The sequence below is a fragment of the Carettochelys insculpta genome, chromosome 2 (assembly GCF_033958435.1).
Source record: "Carettochelys insculpta isolate YL-2023 chromosome 2, ASM3395843v1, whole genome shotgun sequence".
In the NCBI taxonomy this organism is placed as follows: Eukaryota; Metazoa; Chordata; order Testudines; family Carettochelyidae; genus Carettochelys; species Carettochelys insculpta.
Genome location: NC_134138.1, coordinates 273,947,650 through 273,965,891, shown reverse-complemented (window position 1 = coordinate 273,965,891; position 18,242 = coordinate 273,947,650). Strand labels below are relative to the sequence as shown.

The 18,242-nt window shown below is 46.1% G+C and overlaps 2 protein-coding genes across 2 annotated transcripts in view; one reads left to right on the top strand and one right to left on the bottom strand.

The window, feature by feature from the left end:
- Window positions 1-18,242, bottom strand: part of LOC142008346 (uncharacterized) — a 41,895-nt gene that overhangs the window by 11,500 nt on the left and 12,153 nt on the right. The window contains 6 exon segments of the mRNA XM_074985526.1: window positions 6,656-6,905; window positions 11,318-12,416; window positions 13,832-13,945; window positions 14,359-14,418; window positions 14,550-14,663; window positions 16,545-16,671. Of these exon segments, the coding sequence (XP_074841627.1) occupies window positions 6,656-6,905; window positions 11,318-12,416; window positions 13,832-13,945; window positions 14,359-14,418; window positions 14,550-14,663; window positions 16,545-16,671 (1,764 nt within the window).
- LOC142008167 (zinc finger protein 783-like) overlaps window positions 2,124-18,242 on the top strand; it is a 41,172-nt gene continuing 25,053 nt past the window's right edge. The window contains exon 1 of the mRNA XM_074985215.1: window positions 2,124-2,255. The gene's annotated coding sequence lies outside the window, so the exon portion shown is untranslated. The remainder of the gene's footprint in view (window positions 2,256-18,242) is intronic.

The following is an 18,242-nucleotide window of genomic DNA, read 5'->3' as shown; positions in this document are numbered from 1 at the left end:
TCCATTAGTCTCTAAGGTGCTAAAGGATTCCTCATTGTTTTTACAGATACAGACTAACACGGCTACCCCCCTGTGACTCTTCACTCAGTGTGGTTCGTCCAGGCATAACATTTGTTCCCCTTGGGCAATTGGGGTGGGCTGTCTTGTCTGGAGATGCCATCACAAAACTCAACCCGTCCCTTTGTGCTGGTCACCATTGCTCTGAAGGGAGCCGTACCTGGGAGAGTCACAGTAATCTGGGATTTGAGGAGGGGAAGTCAATCAGGGAGGATGACAGGGAGCAGGATTCCTAGTAAGCTGTGCACTCCTGCGTCCACTCAGGGAGAGTCCTATGCTGCCCAGCTAATTTAGCAGAGCGCCTGTGTCTAAGGTTATTGTTTCTGAGGGTGCACATTCACACCAGCCTTGCTGCGCACAAAAAGTGTTATTCCTCACATGGACGGAAAAGATTAGCGGCAACACTGAAGAGCAAGGGGGAAAGAAGAATTCCAAGAATCCAGCCTCCACCGACAGAGTCCTTGCAAGAAAAATTTCCTTCCACCAGCAGCAATCTGTGTTCAGTTCAGGAAATGAGCTGAAATTTAGATCTCTTTCCCCAGTTCTAACTGCAAAATTGTGCAAGCAGGAGCTGAAGAAATGCTTCCCTCACAGCTAGTTGGAAGTGGCGAGATGCTATGGGTGCATCTATGTAAACATAGTTTGTTCCTGTTTTGCTTAGATCTTCTAGATATTCAGCAGTTGGAGAGGTATTTAGCTAATTGTTATCAACTTAATTTGTGACCCAGCACTTGCTATGGCTGTATTTAATACAGGGATAGCTGAAATATGATTACCAATGTTCGTAATTGTTGCGGGAATACAGAAAAGCAGGACTGTACTAAATCTGTTCCAAAGGAAAGGGCTCACAGTTAGCAGAAAGAACCTTGCTAAGCCAGGGCTGGACTTTCAGAGCTCTCTAAGAGTAAGAGGGGTGATGGATAGTTGTTCTGGTCAGAAGGCTACATGTTGTCTGCAGGAGTACTACCTGGACTGGTTTGATTGGTTCCCTGCACTGTTCAAAGACTAGAGCTAAACAGGTGTCATTAGGAGCCTCTGTCTTCTGTTAATTGCTGTGGAGCACTGTTTTAGGCTTACTAAGAGTTGAAATCACTGGGATCCAAAATTGTTTGAGACTGATGGTCAGAGCATGGATGGTGACTAACAGCCAGCAGCGGGATGAAGAACACTGTGAGCGCCCAGCAGGCTGGTGGGGGAGAGCAGCAACCAGGCAGATGGGGAGTGACGAGCAGAATGAGTAGGATGCCTCTTTACCTCCCCCCCGGCCCCCGGAAGGGGAGGTGAACTCTGTGCGTGTGCCTCTGAACTCCAGACCTACAAAGGGGCACTGTCCAACCTACTTGAGGTGGGATTTTTACTCAGGATTTATGTTTATGAACTCTGTTTGCAGCTTTTTCCTAAATTAATGCTAAGTTACTTCCCTCCTTTTTATTAAATGTTTATTTTCTACACTCAGACTCTGTGCTGGCGCTGGGGAAGCAATGCCTCTCAGAGATGCCCAGGGGAGGTACGTGACTTTCCCAGGTTACTGGTTAGGGGGTTCAAGCCAGTTCTGTGTTGGATCGATGAGAAGAAACCCCTAGACACTGAATCTGGTCCTGGCTGCTGCTGGCTCCACTTGTCATAAGGGTGACATATGTTACCAAACTCCCCCTTACCTACACTTAGATAGGTTGAGAACATCAGAACCTACAAACTTTGCCAGGTCTAAAAACTGCATGGCAGAGAACATAGAAGATGGGTCTATTGTCCTGGACCCAGACAATGGGAGTAGGAGAGGGGCAAACAATAGCAATAAGGTAACACTAGAACCTCCATCCTCTTCTTTCCTACCACTCCTTACTCCAGACATCTGGGCCACCTGCTTCCCACTACTCTGAAATTCTGCCCCCCACCCCTGTTAGGGCTCATGGTTGCCTCTAAGATGAGATGGTACTCTCTTCAATCCTGCCTGTCAGAGGTAGGGGCCCAGGCAGAGACAGGTGTATCCTGGAGGTGAATGCTTGGTTGCGTAGATGGTGTCACCAGGAAGGCTTTGGTTTCTTTGACCACGGGATCCTTTTACAGGAAGGACTGCTAGGCAGAGATGGCGTTCACCTTTCGAGGAGGGGGAAGACCATATTCGGACACAGGCTGGCTAACCTAGTGAGGAGGGCTTTAAACTAGGTTCGACGGGGGCAGGGGAGCAAAGCCTGTAGGTAAGTGGAGAGCATGGATACCTGGGAGATGAACTTGAAATGGGAGGGAGTATGGGCTACACTGGGAGAGTAAAAAGAGGGCCAGGGCAAAACTGGGAGGCAAGACCAAATTAATGTCTGAGATGCCTATATACAAATGCAAGAAGTATGGGAAATAAACATGAAGAATTGGAAGTACTAATAAATGAATACAATTATGATATCGTTGGCATTACAGAAACTTGGTGGGATAATACTCATGATTGGAATGTTGGTATTGAAGGGTACAGCCCGCTTAGGAAGGACAGACAGGGAAAGAAGGGAGGAGGTGTTGCCTTGTATATTAAAAATGTATACACCTGGACAGAGGTGGAGATGGACGTAGGAGATGGATGGGTTGAAAGTCTCTGGGTTAGACTCACAGGAGTTAAAAACAAGGATGAGGTCCTACTAGGCATCTACTACAGGCCCCCTAGCCAGGTGGAAGAGGTAGATGAGGCTTTCTTTAAACAGCTAACAAAATCATCCAGGGCCCAGAATTTGGTGGTGATGGGGGACTTCAACTATCCAGGTATATGTTGGGAAACTAATACAGCAGGGGACAGACTGTCCAACAAATTCTTGGATTGCATTGCAGACAACTTTTTATTCCAAAAGGTTGAAAAAGCTACCGGGGGGAAGCTGTTCTAGATTTAATTTTAACAAATAGGAAGGAAATTATTGAGAATTTGAAAGTGGAAGGATGCTTGGGTGAAAGTGATCATGAAATCATAGAGTTCACAATTCTAAGGAAGGGTAGAAGGGAACACAGTACAATAGAGATAATGGATTTCAGGAAGGCAGATTTTGGTAAACTCGGACAGCTGGTAGGTAAGGTCCCATGGGAAGCTAAACTGAGGGGAAAAACGGCTGAGGAGAGTTGGCAGTTTTTCAAAGGGACATTATTAAGGGCCCAAAAGCAAGCTATCCCGCTGGGTAGGAAAGATAGAAAACATGGCAAAAGACTGCCTTGGTTTAACCAGGAGATCTTGCATGATCTCAAACTAAAAAAGGAATCATATAAGAAATGGAAGCTAGGACAAATTACAAAGGATGAGTATAGGGAAACAACACGAGTGTGCAGGAGCAAGATTAGAAAGGCTAAGGCACAAAATGAGCTCAAACTAGCTACAGGCATAAAGGGAAACAAGAAGGCTTTTTACAAATACATTGGTAACAAGAGGAAGACCAAGGAGAGGGTAGGGCCATTGGTCAGTGACGAGGGAGAAACAGTAACAGGGAATTTGGAAATGGCAGAGATGTTTAATGATTTCTTTGTTTCGGTCTTCACTGAGAAATCTGAAGGAATGCCTGACATAGAGAATGCTAGTGAAAAAGGGGTAGGTTTAGAAGTTGAAATACGAAAAGAACAAATTAAAATTTACTTAGAAAAATCAGATGTCTGCAAATCACCAGCGCCTGATGAAATGCATCCTAGAATCCTCAAGGAGCTGATAGAGGAGGTATCTGAGCCTTTAGCAATCATTTTTGGAAAATCATGGGAGACGGGAGAGACTCCAGAAGACTGGAAAAGGGCAAATATAGTACCCACTTATAAAAAGGGGAACAAGAATAACCCGGGAAACTACAGGCCAGTCAGCTTAACTTCTGTGCCAGGAAAGATAATGGAGCAGGTCATTAAAGAAATCATCTGCAAGCAATTGGAAGGTGGTAAGGTGATAGGGACTAGCCAGCATGGTTTTGTTAAAAACAGATCATGTCAAACCAATCTGATAGCTTTCTTTGATAGAATAATGAGCCTTGTGGATAAGGGAGAAGCGGTGGATGTGGTATACCTAGACTTCAGTAAAGTATTTGACACAGCCTCACATAATATACTTATCAATAAACTACTCAAATACAACTTAGATTGGGCTACTATAAGGTGGGTGAACAACTGGCTGCATAACCGTACCCAGAGAGTAGTTATTAATGGCTTTCAATCCTGCTGGAAAAGTATAACTAGTGCGGTTCCACAGGGGTCTGTTTTAGAACCGGTTCTGTTCAATATCTTCATTAACAATTTAGATATTGACATAGAAAGTACACTTATTAAGTTTGCAGATGATACCAAGCTGGGAGGGGTTGCAACTTCTTTGGAGGATAGGGTCATAATTCAAAAGGATCTGGACAAACTGGAGAAATGGGCTGAGGTAAACAGGATGAAGTTTAATAAGGACAAATGCAAAGTGCTCCACTTAGGAAGGAATGATCAGTGTCACACATACAGAATGGGAAAGGACTGCCTAGGAATGAGTACAGCAGAAAGGGATCTAGGGTTATAGTGGACCACAAGTTAAATATGAGTCAACAGTGTGATGCTGTTGCAAAAAAAGCAAACATGATTCTGGGATGCATGAACAGGTGTGTTGTGAACAAAACACAAGAAGTCATTCTCCCACTCTACTCTGTACTCTGCGCTGGTTAGACCTCAGCTGGAGTATTGTGTCCAGTTCTGGGCACCGAGGTTCAGGAAGGATGTGGAGAAATTGGAGAGGGTCCAGAGGAGACCAACGAGAATGATCAAAGGTCTAGAGAACATGACCTATGAAGAAAGGCTGAAAGAATTGGGCTTGTTTAGTTTGGAAAAGAGAAGATTGAGGGGGGACATGACAGCAGTTCTCAGGTATCTAAAAGGGTGTCTTAAGGCAGAGGGAGGGAACTTGTTCTTCCTTGCCTCTGAGGATAGAACAAGAGGCAATGGACTTAAATTGCAGCAGGGGAGGTTCAGGTTGGACATTAGGAAAAAGTTCCTAACTGTCAGGGTGATCAAACACTGGAACGAATTGCCAAGGGAGGTGGTAGAATCTCCATCCCTGGAGATATTTAAGAATAGGTTAGATAGATGGCTTTCAGGGATGGTCTAGAAAGTGCTTGGTCCTGCCATGAGGGCAGGGGGCTGGACTCGATGGCCTCTCGAGGTCCCTTCCAGTCCTACTCTTCTATGATTCTGGGCAGGTGTCTAATAAGAACCATTCAGGGGCGCAGGGCTGCTGCGCACACAGCTGCCCCAGCCAGGAGACAGGCCCTGCTTTCCCAGACAGCAGGTCCCAGCTGGCGCCGGAGGATAGCTGTGCACTCCTCTGACCCCAGCAAAAGGCCGGATTAAGAAAGAGGCTTTTGCAGCTGCCACACAGGCTCCTGGGCTAAGGAGTGTCCCTTTCGCCCTGGGCTGCAGCCCTTAACGCCTGTGTTCTGGGCCAGTTCTTCGTGGCAGCGGCAGGCAGACACATGAGGGTGCTGCTGTTCCTCCCCAGCTGGAGCCACGTCCCCACAGCTCCAACCACTGAGAACAGGGTGGCCATCCATCCTGTTTTGGCTGGGGCAGCCCTGAATTTCAGGCACCAGAAAGGTGTCCCAATTTATTTTGACAAAGGGGCTAACTGCATCCTATTTGTGCCGGGAAGCAGCTGCTGCCCAGTTCCCAGCTCCCTGTGGCTTGGGGAAACTGGGAGCTGGACCAGCTGCAGGAGCCTGTGGACCAGCTTGTGGCTTGGGGAGCTGGACCAGTGCAGCTTTGCCTGGGCCAGGCTCCCTGCCATTCGGGGGAGCCAGGAGGAGCACGAGCATGGGGAGGTCTCCAGTGTGGTCACAGCCCCATTCCCAGTGCCTCAGGCACGAGGCAGCTGGGAGCTGCAGCTGCCCCCACAGCGAGGGAGCCCCTCCCCCTCAGCTGGATGGCTGCCCCCACTGCCTGAATAGGGTGACCATCTGTCCTATTTTGGTCATGACAGTTTCTTGGTTGTCCCGTATTTAGCCTACAGAAATACCATCACCCTAGCTGGGAACTGCAGGAAGGGGAAGCTGCATGAGGAGGAGGGGACACTGCATGGAGCCTGTCTCCCCTGCAGCACCAAACAGGGGCAGCCCCAGGGAAGCACCTTGCACCCCAATCCTGCCCCAAACCTCTGCACAACTCAGCTCCCTGCCAAGCCCTACACCTCAACCCAGAGCCCCTCCCTGAACTGCTCCATCCTCCTGGCTCCCATATCCGGACCCTGAGCTCCCTCCTGCGCCCCAACTCCTGGCCAAACCCCTCCCGCACTCCAAACCCCTCGGGCCCCCTCCTGCCCCCCAACCCCTCCCCCCCAACACTGAGCCCCTCCCGCACTCCCAGTCCCTCGGCCCGACCCCCGCTCCCGTGCACCAGTAGGAGGAAGTGATGCGTTGCACGCCGGATCCGCGCTGGGAGCGAGCGCGCCAGGGCCGCGGGGACAGTGGGGCGGGGTGCGCGCTGCCGGGGCGGATCCCGGCCCACCCCGAGCCACAGGTCCCGCTCCTCGGGCTGGTCCGCTGCACCCCCGGACCTCGGGGGTGGGGGAAAGCTCCCGGGGCGAAGGCTCCAGCCCTGCCCCCTCGGGCAGCCCCCACCGGGCCCTTACCTGGGCTACGGCCCGCTCGGCCATGGCGCCCGGGCGGGGCTGCTCCCGCGGACCGGCCTCGAGCTGCACGGAGCCCCGCTGCCGGAGCAGGGAGGGAGCCGCGGCCTGGCTGCTGGGGGCGGGACGCAGCGGGGCGGGCCCGCCCAAAACGCCGCAGCGCGCAGGGCCCGCGGGCTTTGAACCCCGGGCTGCCGCGGCGCACTGGGGAGCGCACGAACTCCGGCGGGCCCGGGCGGGAGGGAAGCAGGCGCTTAGCGCAGGCCAGAGCAGCCCTGGCGGTGCCCTGCCCAGTGCCCGCTCCTGCCTGGAGGTGCCCCCCCCCAGACGACAATCTGCGGCCTTTGGGAATGACCTGCTCCCACGCAGGCTCGCCTCCTCCGCAGGGAACACGGACCTGTTCTTAGCGTCAGCGGCTGTGGAAGTAAAAGGGGGAATCTGAACATCAGGCGCTAGTCTCCCAACCGATAGCTACCTCCCCCCATTACTGCATCTCACCCCTAAATGTACATGGTAACCGACCCATTGCTGCTCGGACTTGGCACCTGCAGACCTCCAGAATACCGAGCCCGGGGTTATTGATAAGTGAATCCTCACAGTGTCTCAGAGGGCGGAGAGAAGTGCAGGGTGCACAGCTGCTTTTCCAACTCTGTGATCTTACACTGCTCACTCTTAACACATCCCCAAATTAAGGCCTTCACAACACCCTGAAACCTCATTACTTGCAATAGCTTTGTATTGGTGTCAGAAATTAGAGTGTAGTAAACCATGTTGTCCATGAGGCACGTGAAGGAAAGATCACCAGCTCCCTCTCTTTTAACTGCCTCGGTTCTCCAGACTCAAAGAGGGGGAGCAGAAGCAAAGCTACACAGGTGCACACCTCTTAGAGCTGTAAGACCTCTGGTGGCCATCTACTCTAGCCCCTTGCCCTCTTAGGAGGGCAAAGCACTATCCCTCATATCTATTTGCCCCAATCTTTAAATAGCCTCCTCAAGGATTGAACTTACAACCCTGGGTTTAACAGATCAATGCTCAAACCACTGAGCCAGCTCCCCTGTCACACTTATTTCTCTTATTGAATTCAGGAGCTAAAGTTCTCAGTACAGAAAAGATTTGACTAACAAGTTACTAGTGCACTAATCCCCTGGTATGCGCTCTTTCAATTTGCGCTTAACTTGCAAATAGAAAGTGCTCCAGCCCCTGGGGAGACAGACAGCCACTGCAGGTGGGCTTCTTCCCTACTTCCCCCAGCTGCCCTCCCCCACAACTTATGCAACATTCAAGTAATGCAAAGGTGCACAGGAGTGCAACCCTCACATAACTCAGAAGCTATTGTACTGTCAATTTCACTTTTCAAGGTAGAATCTGACCCTCCCGAGTCTTCCTAAATCATTTTAAGCAGCTAAAATGGTACAAAAACATGGCTAAAAATAATGTCTAATTCTTATAAACAGCTACTTTCCACAATGGTGAGGGTAAAGTGTATTTACATTGTCAACTTGAACAATTTTTATACTGTGCCAAATTAAATACTATTTAAAGCTACAGACCTCATGAAAGGGTTGAAAGATTAATAGTGTGGCACACTCATACCAGGACCTTGTTGCATTTGAGGTGCTACAAACAAAACAAAATGCAATCCACGGCCCAAAGCGCTTCCAGAGGAAGTAAACATGTATTTTTTGTTGTTGCTGTTCTTTCCCATGTTGCAGCTTGCCCTTTACCAATTCATAAGGATTCCTTTAACTCGCTGCAGTGTGTTTGAAATGGCAGGAAAGCAGAGTTGACCACCAAAGGGGGAAAAAAAGGCTGCGGGAGAGTCTATCCATCTTGGGTCATTGGCTCATGCTTCCGATGACCTTGTTTTACATTAGACTGACAAAATCTCTATTCTAGTGCGTTAAAACACAGCAGACAGGAAATCAGATAGTAGCATTTATTGGTCCATAAAAATTCACACACAAGCTTTCATGCCAAAGATGTTACAAGTGCTGGCACTTTATACAAAAGCAGGGATTTTACATAAAAGGTTATACTGATGTGTTCACAGTGAATTAAATTAACAAAATGGCATTGATTATATATCAAAGATGCGGGATGATTACACCACAGGCTGCTGAAAGGTATTCTCTGCGTCCTCAACTATTTTCTAGAGCAGATCAACTGAGAATAGCAGTAATCAGGAATGGATGTACATGTTCACGTAAGTTGAGGTTTAGAGAAAATGTTGCATAGTGACTACTGGGGGAACACAGCGCCTGAAACTGCAGAGTGAATGGAGAGTTACCCATTAGAAGTAATTCCTTTTCACTCAAATGATCAATAAGCCATATCCTGAGAGGACTGGACATTGCACCTGTTTCAAAGCTCCTAAGCCAGAGCCTCACATTCTCTTGAAACTAAGATCCGCATCTAGCAAACTATCTTTACAAAGATGTTTTTGACTTGATGCAAAGTGACTGCAGTGCATTCAAGTCCACAGGGGCAGATTCTTCTCGGATGCTAAACACTTCTTAGCAGCCAGTTGCTATTAACCTACATGGGAAAACAAATCTGATTTTTTAGTTTCTCTCCCTCACAAATTGTGTTGTATTCAGAGACCGAATCATTCTGACTATGGTGGAGGATACCTACTAGATTTATTTTTGCAGTTTTTTCTTCAGGACTTTGGTTGCAGGGTAGGTAGGAAGCCTAATAGCAGCAGCAAAGCTAAAAATGAACAAAAGCCCCCCGATAACCCCCAGCTACTTTATTCTAAATGCCTTCAACTGGTGTGTCATTGGACCCCATGCTGAGTTTTGTTTTTTTTTTAGTATTTCAGCACGTTGGCAGCCCACTCCAAAGTCCACTGAAGCCAATGGGAAAAAAAAATGACTGGGTGCAGGGGAAATTGCATCAGGATATTGGTACATATAAAGTCAAATTTAGGCCCCAATCCTACAACTTCCTGCATGTGGGCAGTTGTTCCCCCACGGAGCCTCAGTGTCCTCAGCTGGGCTGTACGCAAATGAGCAGTCTGTTCAGTCTCATGAAGTTAAACGATCAGAGCCTTAACTTGGTGCTGGGGTAGCAAAAGAGCAAAATCATTTTCACTTTGAAAATGTGACTAAGTCACACAATAAAAACAGACACATTCCCATTACAGACACCCATACATCAATGTTTAAACCATGGAGAACCAAGTGACAGAAGAATTACATTCTTGACCAGCCAAAGAGAAATGTTCTTCTGGGTTGTAGGGCCTCTAAATATTCCTGTACAGAGATCTTGTTAGTGGAACCACCATAGTACATTATTTCAATTGCATATCTGAGAACAAAAACATCTAAAACAAAGTTAATAATCTTTTATGTAGTTTTCCTGTTTCCCATATTTACAGAAAAGTCCCATTTTTGTTTCCAGTCATAAGACCTATAAAAACTGAGGAATTATTAAAAAAAAAAAAGTCTCGAGTGAGGGAAACCCCTCTCCCCAAACACTTAGGCTACATCCGCAATAGCTCCTTCTTTTCGAAAGGGGCATGGTAATGAGCAAGGTTGGAATATGGTAATGAGGCGCTCCAGGAATATGCAGAGCCTCTTTGGCAATAACGGCAGCCATGGCAATTCAAAAGCACCGCTTTCAAATTGTGTGCCACCCGTGTAGATGGGGGCCTTTCGAAAGGACCCCCGTAATCTTCAAAAGCCCCTTATTCCTATTTGGTTTGAGGACTAATGGGCTTTTGAAGTCTGGAGGGTCCGTTCGAAGGCCCCCGTCCACATGGGTGGTGCATGATTCGAAAGCAGCACTTTTGAATTGCCACGGCTGCTATTATGCTAATGAGGTGCTGCATATTCATGGCAGTGACTTATTAGCATCTGCCAACCTCACTCATTACCATGCCCCTTTTGAAAAGAAGGGGCTAGTGTAGACATAGCCTTAATGAATAAATGCCTGGTTATCAATACTGGTCTTATACTTAATACTGGCAGTGTTACACATGCAAACCCCACTTGACTATCTTATAAAAACTATAGTTATTAACTCTGCTTCATTTTTTTTTCCCCACTGTTGCATTCTCAGAAGTGATCACTTTACACTCAAGTTTTCCAAGACATGGTTTATATTGATGAGGTTCTTTGGAGAGTATTTAATCTGTAAAACATTGCAAGACCCTAAATGTATAGCTTTTAAAAACCAGATTTGTTTTTTTAATTAAAAAATGTTCTCACCTGGGTCATGTCTAGCCTCTTGTTCCTGTTGGATTTCTCTAAAATAAATTCAGCAACTGAAGACAAGCACTGACTGCTCAAATGAAAAATTACATTTTTATATAGTGTGTGTCTGCATGTAACAGACTGACCTACACAGCAAGGTAAGCTTTAACAAGAAAGATCTTCACACAGGAGTGAGTGACACTAAGGTAAAACTCATCTCACTAATGAGTTTGACAGATGTAGAGCCAAGGTTCATGCTCTTTCTTCCCCTTTGTTGCGTTCACGAGTTCACTGAGTGGACTCTCTTCTCAAGGGCTCATGGATTTAGAAGCTCATGAGCATGTTCTTCCAAGACAGAGAAGTTTGAATGGCTGATTTTACTTACCTTTAGGATGCGATAACATCCTCTTCCAATTTGCAGGAGCTGATATACTTTCATTAGGCAGCCGGTTATTTACAATCATGCTACCAGGTATTTTCTATTTTAACATCAAGGAGCCCAGTCTCTATTTCCTGCAAAAGGCCCTGAGAAATTTCCGGCTGCCCCTGTTCCACACTGTGAATTCTCAGGTGGTCTTTGAGCGACTGTTTATACCTAAAGCTCTTCCCACACTCGGCACACTGGTAGGGCCGCTCCCCAGTGTGGATCCGCTGGTGCTTCAGAAGGTGATGCTTCCGAATGAAGCTCTTGCCGCACACTGTGCATTGGTAAGGCCTCTCCCCTGTGTGCAGGCGCTGGTGGTTCAAAAGATGCTCCTTCCGCATGAAGCCTTTCCCACAGTCTGCACATTTGTAGGGCCGCTCCCCGGTGTGAATCATCTGGTGCCTGATGAGTCCCGAGTGACAATTGAAGTTTAAGTTGCACTCAGTGCATTCATAAGGCCTTTCCTTAGAGTGGTTTCTCTGGTGGATTATAAGGCTTATCTTCAGACTGAAGCTCTTCCCGCACTCAGCACAGGTGTGCGGCCTCTCACCGGTGTGGATCCGATAGTGGTTTGTGAGTTTAGATTGCTCAGCGAAGCCCTTGCCACACTCGGCGCACATGTAGGGCCGCTCTCCTGTATGGACTCTGGAGTGGTAGGTGAGCCTGGACTGGTGGATGAAGCTCTTTCCGCACTGCGTACACACGTAAAGCCTCTCGCCTGTGTGGAGCCGGAAGTGGTTGTTCAGATTGGATTGCTGGGTAAACTTTTTCCCACACTCCGAACATGAGAAGGGTTTCTCGCCAGTGTGGGTTCTCTGGTGTGCCAGGAAGATGTCCCTCCGACTGAAGCACCTCCCACACTCACTGCACAAGTATGGTCCCTCTCCCGCCTGACTGCCCTGCTGGGCCGTGACGTTTGGAAGATGACCAACTTCTGTTTCTCCTTGAGTGGATTCCCCTAGGCTGTTTGCTGGAGGGGTTGTGTTTGAAATAAGCTGCAGATTTGAGTTAGGCTGACTTTCACAGCTGGCTCCCTGGAAAACACATGCTTCTGATCTTCCTGCTAAGGCCACAGACAGTTCCTGGTTTACAGGACCTCTGTCCTCAGGAGGTGCCTCATGTTTGACCATGATCCTATCATCTGCTAGAAAGATGGGGAAGGGAAGAGAGTTACTGATGTATCATTTTGGAATAAAGAAACCTCTGAAGATTTGGAGGTTTCTGTTTTATAATGGAACCCCATGAAGTTGGATTTCTCTTCTGCATGTGCTACAAAAGTGCTAAGAGTGGTCTGCTGAGACCATGCCAGGAAAAACACTAAGTCAGTGGGTCCTCAGAAATTACCCATATCCAGCTATGTACATAGAGATCTCCAATAAATTAGCTCCTCACCCAAAATGGCCACGTTCCATCATTTTTCACCAAAATTACAACATGGCTACTCCTGGACCTCATTTATTACATGGTCACAGAAGGTGCTGGAGAAAAGTGAAAATCTTCCACTTTTTCCTAGTACATTATAGCAAGAAGAAATCTCGAGCTGAGTCCTTTTGTGATGCATGTTTAATAAAATTCTAAATCCAAAGCTTCAGAATTAAGGAGCTGTAATACATACCTCTAAATTTGCATTAATTCTGCATTTTTGTACACAGTTCCACGTTTGTAAGTTCATCTTTCATGATAAAGAGACTGCACTACAGTACTTGTATTTGGAAAATTGAAAAATACTTTGTTTATTATAGTGCAAGTATTTGTAATCAAAAATAAATATAAAGTGAGCACTGTACACTTTGCATTCTGTTATAATTGAAATCTATATATATGAAAACGTGGAAAGCATCCAAAATATTTAAATGGTATTCTATTATTGTTTAATCACATGATTTAATTGTTTGACAGTCCTAATGAATATTCATTTTATCTGGCCAAGTGATATAAGAAGGTAGTTACTGGGCAGAAACGGATAAATACTGAATAAGCAACTACTGGTTCTTTTATGAATAATGCACCTTTAGAATTTTAAAAAATTCAAAACTGAATTTTGCAGGGCCTCCAAACCCAACACTAGAGGAAATCCATCATACTGCAGTCTGCCTCCTGGTTCTCCACACTCTATTTTGCCTTTCTGGGACGTTCTAGCTAACAAAAACTGAAGAGCAAGTCCAGTTTTGTGGAGCTCAGTCACAAGAGAAGGGCACTCTTTCCAAAAGGAGAAGGAAAAAAATTCATATCCCCACTCTGTTTGAGCAGCTGGGATTCCTAACCCACATAGTTGCTGAAAACTTTGCCCTCAAATGAATTCTTCATTTCCTCCCCACAGGAAGTCTATAAGCTGCCCCTTTCACCTGACTCATTATCAAAGCCCTGCCTCCATCTTTCCATTGGAGCTGCATCTGCGGTGAATGTCATGCCTCCAAGATGATACTTTATGAACCCAAGATGTCTGGATAAATGGCTCTGCCTAGGCCTCCCAACAAATCCAAAGGACCAGCTACAACAGGAAAGAAACTCTCAGGCAATTTACTCACTGCTCCTTAGTCATTTCAGTCCTGTACTTACTGGTGCAGGTACGTCTATGCGTTTCTTGTTCTTTAGCACTCTCTTGAGCCCGTATGCTCTGCTCCTCTTCTTGTTTAATCCATGAGATAATGTCCGTGGTAGAAATGGGAGATTCTGTTCAAAGAAAAGACGGTGACATCACAAGTTGTCTACAATCCACTGAATAGGTTATTCAGTATTTGAGAGCTGATCTGAAACCAACACTATGGACCACAGTTGGAGCAACCTGGCATGACTCTGCTGACTTCAGTGGAGAGTTGCATTACCATTTACCGGTGGGGGTGAGCATGACTATTTCTGTGCTTGAAAAGATGCATGTTCTGATGGGGTGCATATGTTAAAATGGAACTTAAAAAACACGGGATTAATATGCCAAATGATCAGAATGCTCTGAAGAGCCAGGATAAGAAGAAATTGGTACAAAAGCATAAGAACCTCCTGCTCACAGAAATTTAAGCTATCACTACATCAGCAGGATTCCCAATGTTAACTGCCATTCAGTATTTCAAGTGGATTTTCTGTATTACCTGTGCTGGGACCAGCAGAGCCAGAAGTAACTGGAACAGGTGGAAAGTCATGAACAACGTCTGCAATATGGTAAGAAAACTGTCAGTTAAAACATATCAAGCTCAGGTGTTTTTTCTTGTATATTTCCAGTCTTCAGTTCAATTCCCGGCTTTCAACTGCACTTACTTTTCCATTTCAGTCTATTACTCACCTGTGCTAGACTCCGTAGGGATCACTCTCACATCCAAGTCCTGTGGCTCCCCGACACACAGCGCTTCCCCTTGTTCAATCCGCGATAAAATATCAGGCTTGGCAATTGCATGGTCTGTTCAGGGCAAAGAGGTGCTGAAGATATAGTGAATACTGATTTTAGTTTTAAAGCGGTGTTTGTGGGGGGCTCTGCTGGTTTTAAGACAACCTCTTTGACTCTCTAGAAGAGGCCAATAATCTGCACAGATGTAAAGAAAGGTAAACAAAGATCATGCAGAAGAGCAAATGGCTACTAGGGGGTGGGCACTCCATGTAAGTTGCATATTGGGATCCACCGCACAACCTCAGGGTGCAGACTGCTGGGCTTTACTCTGAGAGGCATCCCAGCATGCTCTGTGCTGCTGGAGATAAAGGTATTCTCAAGGAACTGGCAGGTCTCTAAACGTGTTAATCGCTTTTCCAAAACTCATCATCATTGCACTTTAAAGGAGAAAAAGAAGCTGCCACTCATGAGTAGCTATTTATCTGCACAGGAAGATAGGCAGACAAGTCAAGAATACCTCAAAGCTGGAAGTATCACATGCATCTGGCAGGTCTAGAAGAATCACAATAGACATTTGGATCTTTATTCCTTGTCAGGAAGAGATCACTGACCAAGATGCCAATCCAAAAGCAAAGGTGCCTGTGTTGAAATTTCCTAGGCTTCTCCAGATATTGCCAGTGTTACCTTACTATAATCCTTATCATAAAAAGAGAGGGATTCAAGATAAAACAACAGTCCATACAAAGGGATGGTTTCCAGAGCCAGTACGTTGTAATCATTTCCTCAAGACTTGCTGGTACTCTCAGGTTTGCATAAATGAACAGCACCTCTATCCTCCCCAGTTTCAGGTGGCTCAAGGCTGTATACAAACCCATGTCAAAGTCCTATTGTTTAAAATGTGCGTTTCTCATGTTTCATGAGCTGAAGCCTTGAGACAGCTATTACAGGAGATGATCTTGCAATGCCTTCACCCAGTGAATAGGTCAGGTTTCTGGATGTGGCCTGAGCTTACAGCTACAAAATTAAACTACCAGAAAACACATGAGGAGGAGTGATTTAGGACCATCATTTGTATTCTGAAATCTCTGTAAGATGGGCAGATTTGTGTAGCTGGTTTATCACACAGGGGCTACGTCTACACGTGCACCCAACTTCGAAATAGCTTATTTCGATGTTGCGACATCGAAATAGACTATTTCGATGAATAACGTCTACACGTCCTCCAGGGCTGGCAACGTCGATGTTCAACTTCGACGTTGCTCAGCCCAACATCGAAATAGGCACAGCGAGGGAACGTCTACACGCCAAAGTAGCACACATCGAAATAAGGGAGCCAGGCACAGCTGCAGACAGGGTCACGGGGCGGACTCAACAGCAAGTCGCTCCCTTAAAGGGCCCCTCCCAGACACACTTTCATTAAACAGTGCAAGATACACAGAGCCAACAACTAGTTGCAGACCCTGTATATGCAGCACGGACCCCCAGCTGCAGCAGCAGCAGCCAGAAGCCCTGGGCTAAGGGCTGCTGCCCACGGTGACCACAGAGCCCCGCAAGGGCTGGAGAGAGAGTATCTCTCAACCCCCCAGCTGATGGCCGCCATGGAGGACCCCTCTATTTCGATGTTGCGGGACGCGGATCGTCTACACGTCCCTACTTCGATGTTGAACGTCGAAGTAGGGCGCTATTCCCATCCCCTCATGGGGTTAGCGACTTCGACGTCTCGCCGCCTAACGTCGATTTCAACTTCGAAATAGCGCCCAACACGTGTAGACGTGACGGGCGCTATTTCGAAGTTACTGCAGCTACTTCGAAGTAGCGTGCACGTGTAGACGCAGCTAGGTTATTATAGGGGCTGACCATCAGAAATCACAGGAAGTTGACAACAGCCATGAGAAAGAAGAAATCCAGCAAGTCAGATTGCAAAACCCCCAAAAAGTGAAAACTGCTCTTTACCTAGTGAGATCAAAGACTCATAGTTGCCCTTCATCACATTCTTGTAAAGCTCTTTCTGCCATTCTTCTAAATTCTCCCACTTCTCCCGGGCAATTTGGATTGAGACATCATCAAACGTCATTGGGATCTGAAATCACAAACGTTACAAACTCAGCACCTTCTGCGTCTATCACCTCCTAACATCAGCTATCCTTTCACTTTTGTAATACAAAAATGAGTTGGAAACAGCAGAAATTTAGCTCTTGATAACTTCCTATTGGTCATTATGATGGTGGATGGGTCACTGTCCCATGTCCTATCCACAGATGTCTGCACCAGAATACGCACCATGAAAACTGGCAGCAAACAACAGCCTTGCTAGAAGTCTCTGTGTTGAGAAAGGATGAGATGAGTTTGGAGAATTAACTACTTGCTCACCCCTGGAGGTGGTTTCTCCAGATAGGTACCGTATGTGCAACAATGACACCTAGAGCTGGGAGGCAGAGGGGATGAATTAGTCATGGTTCTATGGAAACCATTTCAAATAGTATTCCCACAGAAACTTTAAGGTTGATTTGCAATCTAGAAAAACAGACCAGGTGATTTAGAAGTCAGCAGTATGTAGTTATGGCCTTTGATTTCAAGAGGATTTGTATACATTTATTGGCTATTTAAGGTACTATTTAACAATGCCATTCACTTCTGCTTTCTAACCATTCCCTGAGTGCTGACACTGCTGCATATCACAAACCTGCTTTATCCAGGATTGAAGAACACTGCATATACTATGATGACACTTGTCTTTTGAGAATGTATACCATACAAGCATGACACTGGAATCCAAGCCCCCTTGATAACATTACTTCATGATCCTTCTTATCTAATTATCCATAAATCCTTTATGAAACACACATTACTCCTAACTGGGTAATTTAACATGAATCACTCAGTTTAAGTGCTGGAGAGGGTAGGGACCAAGAGGTGACTGACTGTGCATGGTGAGTTTGCCCTATTTTTGACAATGGAATAATACTTGAGTCTAGAACTTATTGTTCTCAGATACTGTACTGGAATGAATTATAGCTCAAACACCATGCTTACTAGGCACTTGTAGAAAGACAACTGGTAAAAGCTGTAGACTGGAAGCCATCCCAAACACAGTGGTTTTTCATAGTCCAGGACCTGGGGGCAGATCCTACTTTCACATGTAGCAGAATCTGGAGTAGCCAGTGAAGTCAATGAAGTCATTCCAGTTTTACAACAAAAAGTGGCCCCTCAGCTCTCCCTGTAGAAAGTGACATGCCTCTGAAGACAGCATCATGATGATTACCTTCTATAAACAATTCAGAAAATTACAATAAAACATAAGATTTTATAAAACCAAAATGAACAGATTTCCCCCTCTTGATTTTTTATTTTAAAAAGGATGAACACCTGGCTGTAGATCATACTGTTTCATAACACATCATATTCATTGTCATCCATCCTTTGCTTGATTAATATGCCTACTTCAGTTAAAAAAATTTAAACTTACTAGAAATTGTTTAGATGGTCCCGATACAAAAAGTTCATGTTTGGGAGATATATGTATTACAGGTTGAACCGCTCTTGTCTAGTGCCTTCAGAACCTGACTGGTGCTGACCGAGAGAATTTGCAAGACCATGGGAGTTCATGTTGTCTAGCGTATTACCAGCACCTCCACTGCATACTGGGCTCTT